General features: G+C 55.9%; 1 protein-coding gene across 2 annotated transcripts in view; it reads left to right on the plus strand.

Annotated features, from left to right (window-relative positions):
* The window catches only part of PLEKHM2 (pleckstrin homology and RUN domain containing M2), a 58,347-nt gene extending 48,435 nt beyond the window's left edge, over window positions 1-9,912 (plus strand). For both annotated transcript variants that reach the window (XM_065421311.1, XM_065421312.1), the window contains 11 exons: window positions 487-556; window positions 1,053-1,143; window positions 1,588-1,652; window positions 2,202-2,290; window positions 3,290-3,422; window positions 3,940-4,130; window positions 4,955-5,020; window positions 7,479-7,638; window positions 8,563-8,742; window positions 8,834-8,950; window positions 9,775-9,912. In XM_065421311.1, coding sequence (XP_065277383.1) covers window positions 487-556; window positions 1,053-1,143; window positions 1,588-1,652; window positions 2,202-2,290; window positions 3,290-3,422; window positions 3,940-4,130; window positions 4,955-5,020; window positions 7,479-7,638; window positions 8,563-8,742; window positions 8,834-8,950; window positions 9,775-9,912 — 1,300 coding nt within the window. The remainder of the gene's footprint in view (window positions 1-486; window positions 557-1,052; window positions 1,144-1,587; window positions 1,653-2,201; window positions 2,291-3,289; window positions 3,423-3,939; window positions 4,131-4,954; window positions 5,021-7,478; window positions 7,639-8,562; window positions 8,743-8,833; window positions 8,951-9,774) is intronic.
* Window positions 9,913-14,791: the final 4,879 nt, after the last annotated feature.

A 14,791-nucleotide genomic window follows, 5' to 3' on the forward strand; every position in this document is an offset into this window, starting at 1 on the left:
GGTGTTTAAATGATTGACTAGGGTGCCTAGGGCAGGGATGGAGGCCTCGATATGAACTGAACAGAGCAACCCATAAAGCAGGGGAGGCACTGCCCACCCGTGTAGCCCCAAGTTTCCCCTCTGAGAAGGCAGGCCCTTCCTGGGAATGCAGGCTAGGCCGGGGGCGGGGCGGAGGTAGGATTGGGGGGAGGGGAGGGGCAAGAATAGCTGCCTTACCCTGTATATTCAACTGCTCCAGTGGGTGGCCATCTGGCCACATCCCCTGCCGGCCCTTGGCACAGTGGCCACAGAAGCAGCTCGCAGGTGAGTGGCAGGTTCAGAGCTGAGGCCACCCCAGGACTCCAGAGCTTGCAGTGCGACCTCGTCATCCCACTGCATGCTGGGACCTGATAGCGTCCACCACTGCATCTCTGGGCTGCACTCGGGGCCCCTGAGACATGTCTCCCTGCACATCAAACCCTCCTTCCCACTTCTCTCCTCACTCAGGGTGGATAACAACCATCTATTGCTGCTGATGATCCATGTCTTCCGGGAGAATGAGGAACAGCTGTTCAGGGTAAGTCTGGCCACGTGAAGGCAAACTCCTGGCAGGAGCTGTCGTGCCGAATGTGGGTTATTGACTGAAGGCTGAGAAGGAGGCATTGGCATCTGGGAACCGGTGGGTTCCTCTCCGTATGTATTCCTTGTCTGTCCGGCAGGTCCCATCTACACTAGGAAAGCTGCTGTGGTGCTGGGTTCAGTAATATCATCAGTGCATGGCCCAGTTATACCACATCTGCCTTGTGGAGTAGGTGAGACCTGACCGTGCCCCGGAGCCATGCCATAGACGGGGGCATTTCGAAGGCCGTGGCACAGTCCGGGGACATGGTTATTACTCGGGTGGGTCTCATCTGGGCTAGAGAACCAAAGTGCACGTTAGCCATGTTGGAGGCACCGCGTGCTGCCCAGATCCCGAAGCTCGTAGCTGTGCACCGTGGAGGTGGAATTGTGGCCCTGGTTAACCGTGAGCTGGGAGCTCTGATCTTTATGAGGCGTCTCTCCTCTTCTCACAGATGATCCGAATGAGCACCGGGCACATGGAGGGGAATCTTCAGCTGCTCTATGTCCTGCTGACGGACTGTTACGTTTACCTGATCCGGAAAGGTATCCCATCCCAGTGGCCTCTCTAAATTACCATCCCAGGAGGCACCATGGAGGCCAGCAGGGGGGTTACCTGTAGATGTATTGTGAGGGTGGCGTGTGGAGTACATACCCCTATGGAAAGGGCCACCTGCCCCACAGGTTCATACACAACCAGCTGGCTCCAGGTCATTCGTAATGCTACGACTCAGCTGTAGGGGGAACCAGAGAGGTGCAGGCCTGCTTAGGTGACAGGCACTGTACCTCACCAGCTAGGCTGCCAGGGACACTCCTTCTGGCCCCTGGAAGTTCAGATCCCCTCCTCCTGCTCCTCAGAATCCCTGGGCTGCTAGTGCTGCAGACTGAGCTACTGCTGCTAGGCGGTGGGCGAGATCTGGGCGAATCTCTACTGCGTTTTGGGAGTGTCCTCCCCACCTGCTCATACACCTGTCCTTTGTCCTGTGCTAGGAGCAGCGGAAAAGCCGTACTTGGTGGAGGAGACCGTTTCGTACAATGAGCTAGACTACATCTCGGTGAGTCCAGGCTGAGCTCACGGCAGCTCATCCAGGCCTGTCGCTCGCAGGGCGCAGCCGGGCGCCGGGGAAAGCAGAGGAGATGTGCAGGAAAACGCCTCTTGCTTTGCTTGGCTTTTCCAGTCCCGGGGTCCGTCCCTCCTTCTCTCGCTGTTGGGACGGGAGAGCATCACAGAGGTACCAAGAGGGGCTTTGTGCCACTCGGAAGCAGCAATTCCCGATGGAGTCAGGAGCTGTTGGAGGACGCTGAAGAGCGAATCTTCCATGGCCGGGAGGTTTGCAGCCTCAATGCCGGCGACCTAACTGGGGATGCAGAGGGAAGCGCCTTTGTCTCCTCAGCCCTCTGGTGCCACCTGTACCTGCCAACATCATCCATCCCAGCTGTTGCTCTGTCACTTGGGGGCTCCGACACAGCCCCCGCTGCTGGCTCCCCCTATGGCTTTTAGCCAGTAGTACATCGGCCTTTCCAGGGCACACTGGGGGGGGCCTTTCCAAAGCCTTGTCCCCATCCTGCTCCTCAGCCTCCCTAATTGTGTGTTACCACGGCAGGTTGGCCTGGATCAGCAGACAGTGACGTTGGTTTGCACCAACCGTCGGAAGCAGTTCCTGCTGGACACCGCCGATGTGGCCCTTACAGAGTAAGCGAGACTGGAGCGCGCAGACGGGTTGATCTTTCCATGTGCCTGGGCCTGTTTGTCGGCCACTTCCCTTACATCTGTGAAATTACTTGTGAAGCAAATGCAAGTGATTCTAGTTAAGGGTAGCGTTTGGGGAGGGGCTGGATCTCATGATCGCTCTCTCTCGTTGTTGTTTAAAAGTCCCAGGGCTGTTGCTCAGATGTGAGGGTTGGTTTAACTACCACAATTTAGCCCCACAAACGGTTTGACTTTGCTTGCATTAAAAGTTGCAAAATGCTCCCAACAGCTCCCTCTGCTGGTTGACATGTGGTGCTGTCTGCAGGGCCTGCTGCTTTAAATCCCTCTCTAATTATCTTTGCACTGCTTGCCGTGTTTGGTTCCCAAGACCCACTGGGGTGACCGTGTTTTGCTGTGAATGGCTTTGCCCGTTCTTATTGCAGAAGAAAGGTTTGACATCAGCCTTCCCCCCATGATCAGGCTGTGACTGACTGGCCCCAAACAGAACAGGGATGAGGACAAATTGTCGGGTTTTGAGTTCACTGGCAAATCTGCAGCTCTGCTCTCACCATGTTGGGCCAGGGAGAAGGTGGCTTGTGCCCTCTTGGACTCTTTAGGCCCCATGTGAGCTCTTAGGCAGCACTCTGGACAGCTCTCTCCTAAGCCCCCTGACGTGTTCTCTGTTTTCCTTCCCAGTGTGTTACTTCAACAGGGCTTTGTAAGTTCAGGGCCCTGAGAGGAGCATTCTCAGACTCCTTCCCAGGGATCAGCAGCTTCAAAGCTTCCATTTCCTTGGACTCTTACTTTAGCGCCTTTGGGCCCCCACGCTGCAGTTGGATCCGTGTAGGGTGAACCTCCCTGCGATATGGGTAGGGGGCGTGGGTCTGCCCCTGCGGACCTGATTGCAGGATCCCAGCTCTTCTTGTGACCTGTGCTCCAGAGGGGGGCGGGGAAGTCCAAGGAGGTGACCTCAGCGAAGATCTCCATTCTCCCCTCCCCCAGGTTTTTCCTGGTCTCCTTGAAGTCAGCCATGGTCAAAGGCTGCCGAGAGCCGCCGTACCCCAGTATCCTCACCGACGCCACGATGGAGAAGCTGGCGCTGGCCAAGTTTGTGGCCCAAGAGTCAAAGTGCGAGGTGAGGTGGGAATTAGGGGTATCTTGAAATATTTTCTTCACTGACGTCTCTTCTTCCCAACGCACCTTCTGCGGAGAGGGGCTTCTCTCCTGCGCTCTGCTCTGCAGTGCCCTCTTCCCACAGGCATTAACCGAACTGTGCAGATCAGTCCTCGCCGCCTGTCCCTGTTGTAGTCTGTTTGCTGCTCCACACCACCCCAGAGGTGGCTGCAGTTTCAGCAGCGGGGTCCTGCAGAGGGCTGGTCTGAGTTCAGTTGTTAGGAACCGTGTGGAGACGCTCCAGTGGAAGATGCTCTGCGCTGTATTAAGCCGTGTGCCATGTAGTCCCTGACAGGAGCGATTCTCTGACTTGCTGCCCGATCCTTTTCTGTCCAGGCCCTTAAGGCTCTCGGCCAGTCCTGGAGATGTGATTCCTGCGGTACGGGCTCCCCTGCCGCTGTCCCTGGGATTAGCCCCGTTGCTGTTAGGCCTGGGAGATTGGTAACACTTTGCTCGGTCTGCCTGTCTGTCTCTCCCAGGCTTCCGATGTGCTCGTGCGCTTCTATGGCCTCGTTCACTGGGAGGACCCCATGGATGAGGCATTGGGACCGGCCCCTTCCCTTTACGCGTCTCCTGAGAACTCGGTCACTAAAGAAGGCATCCTGCATTACAAGGCTGGGACCTCGTACCTGGGCAAGGAGCACTGGAAGACCTGCTTTGTGGTGCTCAGGTGGGAGCTGGGGCTGCGTTTACAGGGGTGCGCTGACAGGTCTGGGGTGTGAAGCGCTGAGGGAAGGCAGTGCAGTGGGGAAGTCTCATTGCCTGGTACGAACGGCCTTGTCTAGGGGGGCCTGGACACCCCGGGCGAGTTCAGGAAGGAAAGACACCAGAACGCCCATCCCGACCGTCAGCCCTTATTGACCTTAGCAGATTGGCACCATAATATAAGGCTAACTTTTATCCAGGAGCAGGAGTGGGCCTTCTCCACACTCCTCACACCTTCAGATCTCCCCCGCAGCTGCTAGATCGGGTGTTGTTTGGAGCCCACTATTGTTTCTGCTCCAGTAAAGCCAAGTGACCCCTCAGGGCAGAGCCAGAGCTGGGACTTGAGTCCAGTCCTGGTCGTTCACAGCAGCAGCCCTGGGAGCTTAGCCCTGGGCCAGCCTGCACTTGACGGAAATGATACTCTTCTTGCTGCCCTGTTAATGTCGTACCATGATAGCTAGAGAGAGAGAGAACCCCACAGATCATGGATCCGATTGTCCTGAAGCCCAGGATGAAGTCCCCTGATCGAGACTGTATCCAATATCCAGGTGCAGAGCTGACCTGTTCTTCCTTAGCTCAGGGACACGCTCCGGCTACAGCCAGCCTGTCCTAGCATCCGTGCGGCCCAGTCCCGTCACAGCCTGTGCTGTGCTAGCAGCAGGAATCCAGTGTCTAGTAGGGAGGGAAGTTTCTATGACAGCTGCTGGGCTAAAGCGTGGGGAGGTTTGTGGTGCTGGTCAGGCGGCGCTAGCTGAGTTATCTACTTTGTCTTGTGTTTCCAATCAGCAGCAATGGGATCTTATACCAGTATCCAGACCGCACTGACATTATCCCTCTGCTCTCCGTGAACATGGGGTAAGTGGGCATTAAGCATGTTAGCTGTGGTGCAGTACTGTAGCAATGTTCCTCTCCCTACTGAAGTTGTACCTGCCATAGGCAGCTGATCGTGTCACTTGGTCTCATTAGAACTGACCTGTGGAGTGAGCTAGGGTGTCTTTGTCTACTGGAAGGGATGTGTACACTAAGTACATCTGTTACATCTCTGCACCTCCCAGTCTCTCTCACCAGGAGAAGGCAGCAGCCCACATTTAACCTGAAGCGGAGAGCGGTGGATGGTCTTGGATGATTGGTAATGAGAGCCGGAGCCTTGCACCTGTACTTCACCAGCAGCAGGGATAGAAAGTCAGTGATACCTGAGGGGCATTTGGCCCTGTGTGAAATGAGTTGGGGGGCAGATCTCAGGCCAGTCCCTAATGTGCAGGGGTCTGTGTTCCACATCAGAGACTACCATTACAGACAGCCTCCGGCCGAAGGGTGAATGAGCCATGGAGACTGGACTCCCCCTCCTCCCCCCAGGTCCCTGCAGGTTGGGGCTGAGATAAGCTGGGGAAGATGAGGCCACTTGCACTGTGCTGGAAATAAAGGACTCCATCCACTTCCCAGGACTGTTGATCCAGCGCTAAGATCATTTGAAGGATATGTCTGCTGGGGATAACTAGACTGGAATTCCCCAGCCGTTGGCAGGCTGTTAGCAGTGATCCCAGGGTGCAGAGATCCCTCGCTCTCTGCTGAGACTTGGCTGAAATACAACACGGCAGAAACTTTTCTCTTTTCTGTGTTAAGTCAAAATTGGTAGGGATCTGGGAGTCAGGACTCCTGGGTTCCATTCCTGGCTCTGCCACCGACTCTTGTGTAACCTTGAACAAGTCGCTTAGTCAGGGCCTCGGTTTCCCCATTTATCGAAAGTGGGTTATTGTTTGAAGCTTTAGGCCTAAGCATGTGCGCAGGTGCCTGTGAAATCCGGGGGAGCCCCAACCCGTATCTGAGAACAGAGTATTCCCGTTAGCAATGCTGGGTGCTTTAAGGGCTGGTCATGGCAGGACTACCGTCCTCTGACAGCAGAGCATGGGACTGGAGGCTTGTTTATGTCCTGCCTGTTTTACACGCCCAAGACCCTGGGGTCTGACCCAAATGAAATGCATCAGGCTGCCCGCAGTGCACAGCAAACCCAGAAGCCAGGTTTCTAGACCATAGTGATTAGAACCAACACGTCGACTTGCACCTGGGAGACCCAGTGCTGCCCACAGGGCCCGGGGGTGCTGGACTCAGCGGGACTTGTTTCACCGAGCACTGAGCTGACCAGAGGGTGTTACGCTAGCCCAACGGGAGGTGGCAAAGGTCTGGGGTGATGGTGAGACCAGCGACACCACGGGATGCCGCAGACTCTGAGCTACCTAGAGACGGCCCAAAGCAGGCCTAGGCTAGGTCTACACTACAGCGGGGGTCCGACCTAAGATACGCAACTTCAGCTACGTGAATACCGTAGCTGAAGTTGCGTATTTTAGGTCGGCTTACCTGGCTGTGAGGACGGGGGAAAGTCGACCGCTGCCCCGCTGCCGCCGACTCCGCTGCCGCCTCTTGCCGTGGTGGATTTCCGGAGTCGACGGCAGAGCGATCAGGGATCAATTTTATCGCGTCTTCACTAGACGCGGTAAGTCGATCCCCGATAGACCGATTGCTACCCGCCGGATCGGCGGGTAGTGAAGACAAAGCCCTAGTCGTCGCTGCTAGCTGGGCGGCCGAGCTGTCGGAGGGTTATAATTACCCTGGGATTGGGAGCTTCTTGGGCAGGGGTTCTCGGACTTTTGTACTGGTGACCCCTTTCACACTCAAGCCTCTGAGTGTGACCCCCCTTATACATTAAAAACACTTTTAAATATATTGAATACCATTATAAATGCTGGAGGCAAAGCGGGGTTTGTGGTGGAGGGTGACAGCTCGCGGCCCCCCCACATAATAACCTCACGACCCCCTGAGGGGTCCCGACCCCCAGTTTGAGAGCCCCTGTTCTTGGGCAACAAGTGCTGCAATGGTACATCCACCCCGCCACCCCCAACTGACATTCCCTCCATCCACTCCAGTCCAAACTTCCTCCAGCTTGTCATTGGCCAGGCCCCAGTTGTGGCCAGACACTGAGGAAGCTAGGAATCGACAAGGCCAAGATCAGGAGCCGTACGTCAGAGCTAAGAATCAGCATAGCCCCTAACACCCCCTGGTCACTTCCAGTGGCTTTTCATGTGCGTTGGAGTGCGGGAAGGGGCAGAACGAAACCCAGAATCACCGCACACGAGGGGTCCTCTGGCTGATGGAAGGTGAGGAGCCTCAGCCTGTGAGAGGAGCATCTTTAACACCTGGTGATGTTGGGGCACGTCCTGCCCTCCCTGGAGCAGCATGCCCAGACGCACGGTGGATCTGGGCCCTTTGCTCTCCTACCTTGTGGTCGTCTCTGATCTCTGCTCTCTGATCCTTTCAGGGGGGAGCAGTGTGGCGGGTGCCGGCGATCGAACACCACAGATCGCCCCCACTCCTTCCAGGTGATCCTGACCGACCGCCCTTCCCTGGAGCTCAGTGCCGAGAACGAAGAGGAGATGGCAGACTGGATGCAATATTTGTGCCAGGCCGTCTCCAAAGGGGTGAGCAGCTCCCCATGCGCTCGCTGATCTGTGTGCGGCACGAGGCCACTTTGCATCGTGCCAGGCCATGATCCATTTTCCTGACCCTGAATGGAAACCTGCCAGCCAATGAAACCTTTGTGTAGCACTCCGCAGTTAGCGTGCAAGAGGTGGGGGGGGGGGGGGGGGGGGGGCTGCGGTCCAGCATCATCGTCATCTCTAAATTACACACAGTTTTGTCCATCTGCTTCACATCCATCCCATGTGTAAAGGAGCCAGACTCTCCGGCCCCCTCCCTGGGGGTTCGTCGGAACCCCCCTGATTGTAGCTGATAATTCTGAAGCAGAACCCTCTGGGGTCACTTTCCATATTGGGGCAGTGCTTGGTCCTCGGTCCCAGGTTTGTAAAGTGACTCTGCCGGGAAGGAGACCAGGCTCAGGAGAGGCCGGGGGGGCTCAGACGCTGGGGCAAGGAAGCAGCTGGTGAATCAACCACTGCTTCCCCCTCAGCCAACAGAGCAGCACTGGCTTTGAAGCACACCTGTCTGTTCAGCCACTTGGCCAGCCCCTCCCCAGAGCATCTGAGCACTGTGCTTTGTAGGGCCTCTGTGACTGGACCAAAGGGGCAGCTCTCAAGGGATCCTTAAGATAAATAGTGAGGCAGGACCTCGAGCACAGCCCAGGATTTGAAGCTGCAGAGGCGACCTGGAGTAGGATCTTGGAGAACAGGCCAATGGCAGGGCAAGATCCTCCGCTGGTGTAGATCAGTGTGGCTCCATTGAAGTCCGTCTGGGCCTGGGAGTGGCTTCTATCTCAGGCGCACACAGCAGTGTCCGGAGAGAGACCTCTGCACATACGTTAGGGCTGGATGAGAAGCGGAGAATTGTGGCCTGCAGCCAGAAGGGTGACTGGTTCTCATGGTTTACCCTCTTCCCCCCCCCCCCAGGTTATCCCCCAGGGCGTGGTCCCTACGCCCTGCATCCCCTGCTGCCTTGTCGTAACCGACGAGAAGGCCTTCACCTGCCACGAGGACTGCCAGACAAGCTTCTTCCGCTCGCTCGCCACCGTGGAGCTGCCGGACGTGGCCACTGTCGCTACGGAAGCCGGCAAGGAGTACTGTATAATAGTGAGTGTGGGCGTGGACGTGGGCCTGCCTGGCGTACGGGAGGGGAGCTGGCTCCAGGAAGTAACTGCTGTGCCTCTCTGTTGGCGTTTAGGAGTTTGCCCAGGACCGTCACCAGTTCCTGCCCCCCTGGGTCCTGTACTTTAGTTGCACTACGGAACTGGAGAGGTTCCTCGTGGTGTTGAGCACCGTGTGGAGAAATATCTACCAGGTAAACAGGCCCAAGGCAGCACCAGCTCATTGTTCGCAGCGTGAGCTGCCTGTTCCTGCAGCCCTAGCTGGGTTAGGAGGCCCGATTCAGGGAAGGGGTGTGGCTCTCTGGCCTTGCAGAGGTCGGCCTGCATCGGCCTACAGCTGGGTCGGGTTCAGACTCTTGGCCTCGGTGCTTAGGGCGGGAGAGCAGCAAAGCTCCACTTAGCGTGCTGGGTCGACACAGCCCCCATTCCTGCCTTCTGCGGGTCGGGTTTGGTGGCCGTGGGGAGAGCTGTGTGCCTGCTGAGGGGGCAGCAACCGAGTGGTGTGCCCAGGGGAGCAATGGGCGGGATCCTCACTGGAGGCTGCAGCTCACAGCCTGCATTGGAGACAAGTCAGCTGTGATGTGTGTCCTGGGTCCAGTGGGAATTGGACACTAATTTACCCCATCTAGTGTCCGCTCAAGACAGGCTCTGTCCAGGGATAACAGTGGGGGCTGTGGGGTATCAGCAGAGCTGGGGTGTGGGGAGTGCCACAGGTCAAGAGTGAGGGGCATTGGGGTGAAGACTGGAATAGCAGGGTGGGCTGCAGGGCAGGCGGGAGAGGCGTCAGGAGAGCGTGGGGGGAGGCTAACCGTGACATAACCCATCCCCCACTCTGCCAGTGCTGTTAGTCCTGCTCTTTCACAGACACTAGTTCGTCTGTAGAGCCAAAGCAGTTCGTGGTGGTGGCAGGTTCCTCAAACGGCCATGTGCCGCCCACATCCTGGGCAGTAACCCCCGGGGCGCCGTGTTACAATCTCTGCCACTCAGCAGCAGTGACCTGTGGCTCTGCGTGTTCCAGGTCGATCTCCGGCACAAGGCTATCCAAGAAGCCTCAGTCAAGAAGAAATGCGAGGATGCCTTGAGCCTGATCCGCAGCGCCTGGCAGCGCAGCGACAGCCTGTGCCGTGGCCGGGCCTCCCGGGACCCCTGGTGTTAACAGAGGGAAAGACACAACCCCACGTTATAAGAGGCACAAACTAACCTACCCACCCCGAGACTAACTCTGCGGGGCAGTCCTGTCCCTTTCCCGGTGCAGGCCGGCGGACTCTCTTTAGCAAACAAGCTTACGTTCTCCTTGGCCGTGTTTGAACTCGCTGCAAGCCCGGGGTTCCCAGTGCTGTCCCTCTAGCTGGGAACGTACGTGTGGATATCCTGGATCAGCCGAGCGCTGCCTCTCAGCGGTTGCAATGGCGGAGTTGTGCTTGTTGAACGGAAGCCTTCGCGCTGCACCATGGTACGTCGCTTCTCTGCTGCGTGGCAGCGGGACCATACGGTACCAGGCCCACAGCGTGGGGACTGCGCTGGAGATGGGGGAGCTTCATCTAGATCAGCCACCATGCGTGGACACCTGCATCAAGTTCTTTCTGGCCGGGTCCAGGCTCTCCTCCATCACCCAGCTGCCTCCGGGCAAGTGACTCTCTCCTTAAAGGAATAATAACCTAATATTAATGAGGGAGGGGTGGGGCAGGGCGGGGTGGGTCTGGGCAGGGTGTTCGCTCGTTGCATCATTGGGCACCAGACTGGGTCCGAGCGCTTGTACTGACTAGTTGTTCATTTTAGAACACGTTAGGTTGTAAATGTGGTGAGACTGGAACACTAAATAGCTGCTGCGCATGTTTTATCCTTGCTAATACAATCGCAAACTAATGCACTGCTTCACCTCCCCTCTCCCCCCTCCCCCCAGTGCCTCTCCTTGCCCATTTGTGAGCTGCATGTGCTGGGTCTTCTCTGCCCAGGAGATCTCTCTGGTGTTAATCGATCTCTGCCCAGGGCACATAACCTGTCCCATCACAGCCCTACAAAGCCGCAGCGAGAAACAAAGATGTAGCTCGGGTGGAAGAAGTTGCACTTGGGCTGGCTCAGTTTTTGGGCTGCGGTCGTGGGTTCCTGGGTCTGATCTGATGTCTAAAAGGGGAGAGAACGGGAGAAGCTGGAGCACAGGGTTGTGTTTGATCCAAAATTAACCCTCTTCTGGAAGCACAAGCAGCGTGTTCAGCATCAGAGATGTTGGCCGTTGGTATGTAGGCCCCTCTCTCTTCCCCCCACTTGCCCAGTGGCTGCTGCTGGAGTTGTTAGGAGTTTGACAAAGGCAAGGGGGAGTGTGTGGGAAATATTGAAGCAAATCCAGGCAATCTAATGTGGGAGGAGCAGAGAGATTTAGACACATGGGGATTGAGAATTTCAGAGTATTCTGGAGGATTTAGACAAACGCCTTCCATTAATTTAACTGGAACATGTGTCTAAATCTCCTGGATTGCTTTGCAAATCTCAACTTTGAGAGCAGTAGTACAAATATTGGAGCGGGGGGAAGGGATCTATTAACCCTTTGTGTGCAAAAGCAAATCCCTGTGATCTGGGGCCATGTAAGGTAACAGCAATTATCCACTATGGAGAGTGGTTTGGGGTTTTTATTTGTTTTGGGATTTTTTAAATAAATTGGGAGACCTAATGTAATATATATTCATGGGGCCTTTTTTCCAGGAGGTGAACTATGTGACTGAATGTACGTGTATATACATCTGCTTCCTCTGCCCCAGAATAAATACTCATTGGTAACTCGGTGTCTGCCCTGCTGACGTCTGGCTAGCTGGAATTCTCTCGTTGGTTTTCCTCTGTGGCTCGCTCTAAACCATCATTGGTAATCTATGGGCCAGGATCACAGACAGTCTGGGGTCTGAGGCTGGCCCCATTGCTGGGAGGAATGAAGGGCTTTGAGAACCGAGCAGTGGGGTGTTGAAGATGGACAGTTTGCCGTGAAGGGCTCTGCCCACAGATTGAAACCGGAGGAGACCCTGAGCCACACAAGGAAGCTTGAAAAGAAAAATCCCTGACTCCTGTTACTGTGCTTAGCTGGGCTCCCCTGAGCCTGACCTAGGCTGTGTCTGCGCTAGATTGTTGCCCAGCGTCCTAGACCTAGGTATAGTTAAAGTGCTAGCACTCCCCGGGGGGGCATGCAGGTCTGTCAGTGTAAGGTGCTTCCTACTGGTACAACGGTTCCCATGCAGAAAGGGGCACCCGCTGACCGGGTAGAAGGCACCTGTGTCCGCACGAGGGGTTGTACTGGAAAAACAATCACACTCCTGACCTACTGGGAGAGCAGGCCTTGGACTAGACCTTCTGGGTGTGTTGTAACATAGCCAATGGATTAACAGCTCCATAGACGCTTCTTCCGTGTTTGACCCTCGCTCGGCCTAAGGTGAAGCAAGCCCAAGAGCAAACATTGGTGAAATGGCTCCCGGTCGTGTGAGTTAATGTGGTTTGGTGATTGGCTAACAAGCATTACAGCCTGGCCAGTAGCAGGATACATCCAACTGGCTGGGTGTGGGGAGAAATTCCCTTTTATTGGTTATTTTTCTCCTCTCCTTCCCCCCCCACCCATCCTATTTGTTGTGCCAATCTCTGGCCCAGCCCCTGAGTGAATCACTCCGCTGCGTTAGCGCCATGGGCGAAGGGGTAACAGATTTCCCTGAATCCAGCCGCGTGTTTTGCTTTGGGTGGTTTTATGAGACAGGCGTTTAACCTCTCCTCAGAGCACGAGCACTGGCAGCTCATTTCGGATTGCACAGACGTTGCAAATTGGCCCTCGCTCCTCTCACATTGCAGATTAACCTTCACCCAATTACACTCCCTCCGTCTGTCCAGATTCCTGTTTCATTTGGGCCTGGCTACAGCTCAGGGTCTGGACTCTCTTGTACCATGCAATTGGCACCTGCTCCAGTGACGGCTGGTTTGTGCTCCTGAGCTTGCTCTGCGTCTCCTGGGGGGGTATCAGAGCTAAGGGTAGAGCAGGGTGGCCCCGTGGTGGTGAGGGCTTTCGTTTAGGACCTGGGTTTGAGTCCCTACTCTGCCACAACTCACCGTGTGGCCTTCGGCCAGTCACTTGGGCCCAGATCCTCAGATGTACTTAGGCACCGGTGATTTCAGTGGAAGTTAGGTGCCTAAATACCTTTGATGACCTGGGCCTTAATAATAATTGCCCTGCCCTGCCCTGCCCTGCCTCCCGGGGGGCTGAGGGGATAAATACATTCGAGATTATGAGGTGCCCAGATACTGTGGTGATGGGGGAGACGTTCCGTCCCCCAGAGAGAGACATACGCTCAGCAGAGACGTACTGACGAGACACGTCCCTCCCTCTGGCAAGAAGGGAAAGGGGAATTGATCTGGACCCTTTGATCACCCCCAGTCTGCCTGGTTAAGGGGTGTTTGGAGCTCCCAGTGTTCCCCGCCCGTCCTCTCCAGGTGTGGGCCATTGCTCCCCGCTGACCACCAGGGGCACTACGGTAACATTGTCACGCCTGTCACCTCATCCCAGATTAACCCTTTCCACCCTGACTCCTGGGAGGGTGGCTATGAAAGGTGGGAGAGAAGGGCCCCCTCTCTGATTTTGGGGGTCAGACCCCTGAACCCAGTGCCCAGCCCTGATTCTGGGTTATGCAGTCACTGACGGTGTCTTTGAGGGGGTTCCTTGTTTGTCTGACTGCTCTGTGGGCCATGTCGAGGATTCACTGGGGGCAGGAGTCTGGGAGGGATGGGGGGAGGTGATATCAAGTCTGAACCAAAAGTCAGCTGGGTGAGGTAACAGACAAACATTCTCCTCAGCTGGGAGCTGGTGATTAATTTACCAGCTTGTACTATTAGTCAGTTACTTACCCACACGGCCTGGGAAGTGACCGGACTCAAATAAGGGACCATATGCACCTGCTGGCTAAGGCAGAGGCCTGGGAATTAGAACATCTGCGGGCTCCTCCTGGCGCTGCACTGCTTTCGTGACCCACTGGGCAGGTCTCTTCCCCTCGCTGTGCATCAGTATAATGAGGATGACACGGACCCCGCAGGCATGCTGAGAGGATTAAAGGGAGGTTCTGCTCTGTAAAGTGACTGCAAAAATGCGCAGAGCGTCAGCGAGCGCTGTGCGTGTAGCTTCCTGTGCGTAGCGGGTGGGGAACAACCGTATCATTCCACCTGGTTGATCAGCGATCCCCGGAAGATGACGCTCCCTTCCCTGAATGCTCTTCCATCCCTGGACAGCTGACATCTGACCAATGCCGGAATACGCGTCAGATGGAATCACATGTTGGTTCTGGCCTAGAATTGCCAGGAAGGCCAAAGCCCGGTTCCTGTTCTTGGGCATGCTAATCAGGTAACCGCAGCCCAGAGCCACAGCCGCAGTGAGGGTCCTAGGTCCCCTTGATTTCAAGGGAAGTTGGGAGCCCCAGAACCTTTGGGGATCTGGGCCCAAGCCTTTTCTCCTTCCGAAACAAGGCTGTTTTGCAGGAACCCCTCAGCCAGGGGACATGCTGCTTCCCAAATCCCCTCAAGTGGTTGCCATCTTTTATTAGCCAATGTTCATCGTGTCATAGTCCAGGCAGAGGAGTAGCCCAGCACGGGGGGAGATCGTGAAAGTTATAAAGGGCCCTTAGCAGCCTGCCTCCTATTGACTTTCAGTGAGAATTAGGTGCCTAACTTTGATTAGATCTCTGCTGGTGTGGTCGTGCTCAGGAGGAGGCATCTAAAAACAAGTGTGAGGCGCAGGATGGATACCAACCCCTGACTCTTTGGCATTTGGGCCACTAGTCTTCAGAACCCCGCCCTGGTTGGCAGCCCAGCTTCTCCCATTAGATCACAGGGAACATGGCATTGCCCCAGAACCCCTCTTGAACTCGGATCTGAGCTCACCCTAAATCACCAGCTGCGGGTGACTGGAGGCAGGGGCTATTTTCATGGCATTTCTCTGCCCTTTGGAAGGTGCAGCCGACTCTGGGTGTGGGGACAAGGGTATTACTCGAAACGGCTGCAAGGCAGCCTGCTGCTCCGCG

This window comes from Emys orbicularis, chromosome 22, assembly GCF_028017835.1.
Source record: "Emys orbicularis isolate rEmyOrb1 chromosome 22, rEmyOrb1.hap1, whole genome shotgun sequence".
NCBI lineage: Eukaryota > Metazoa > Chordata > Testudines > Emydidae > Emys > Emys orbicularis.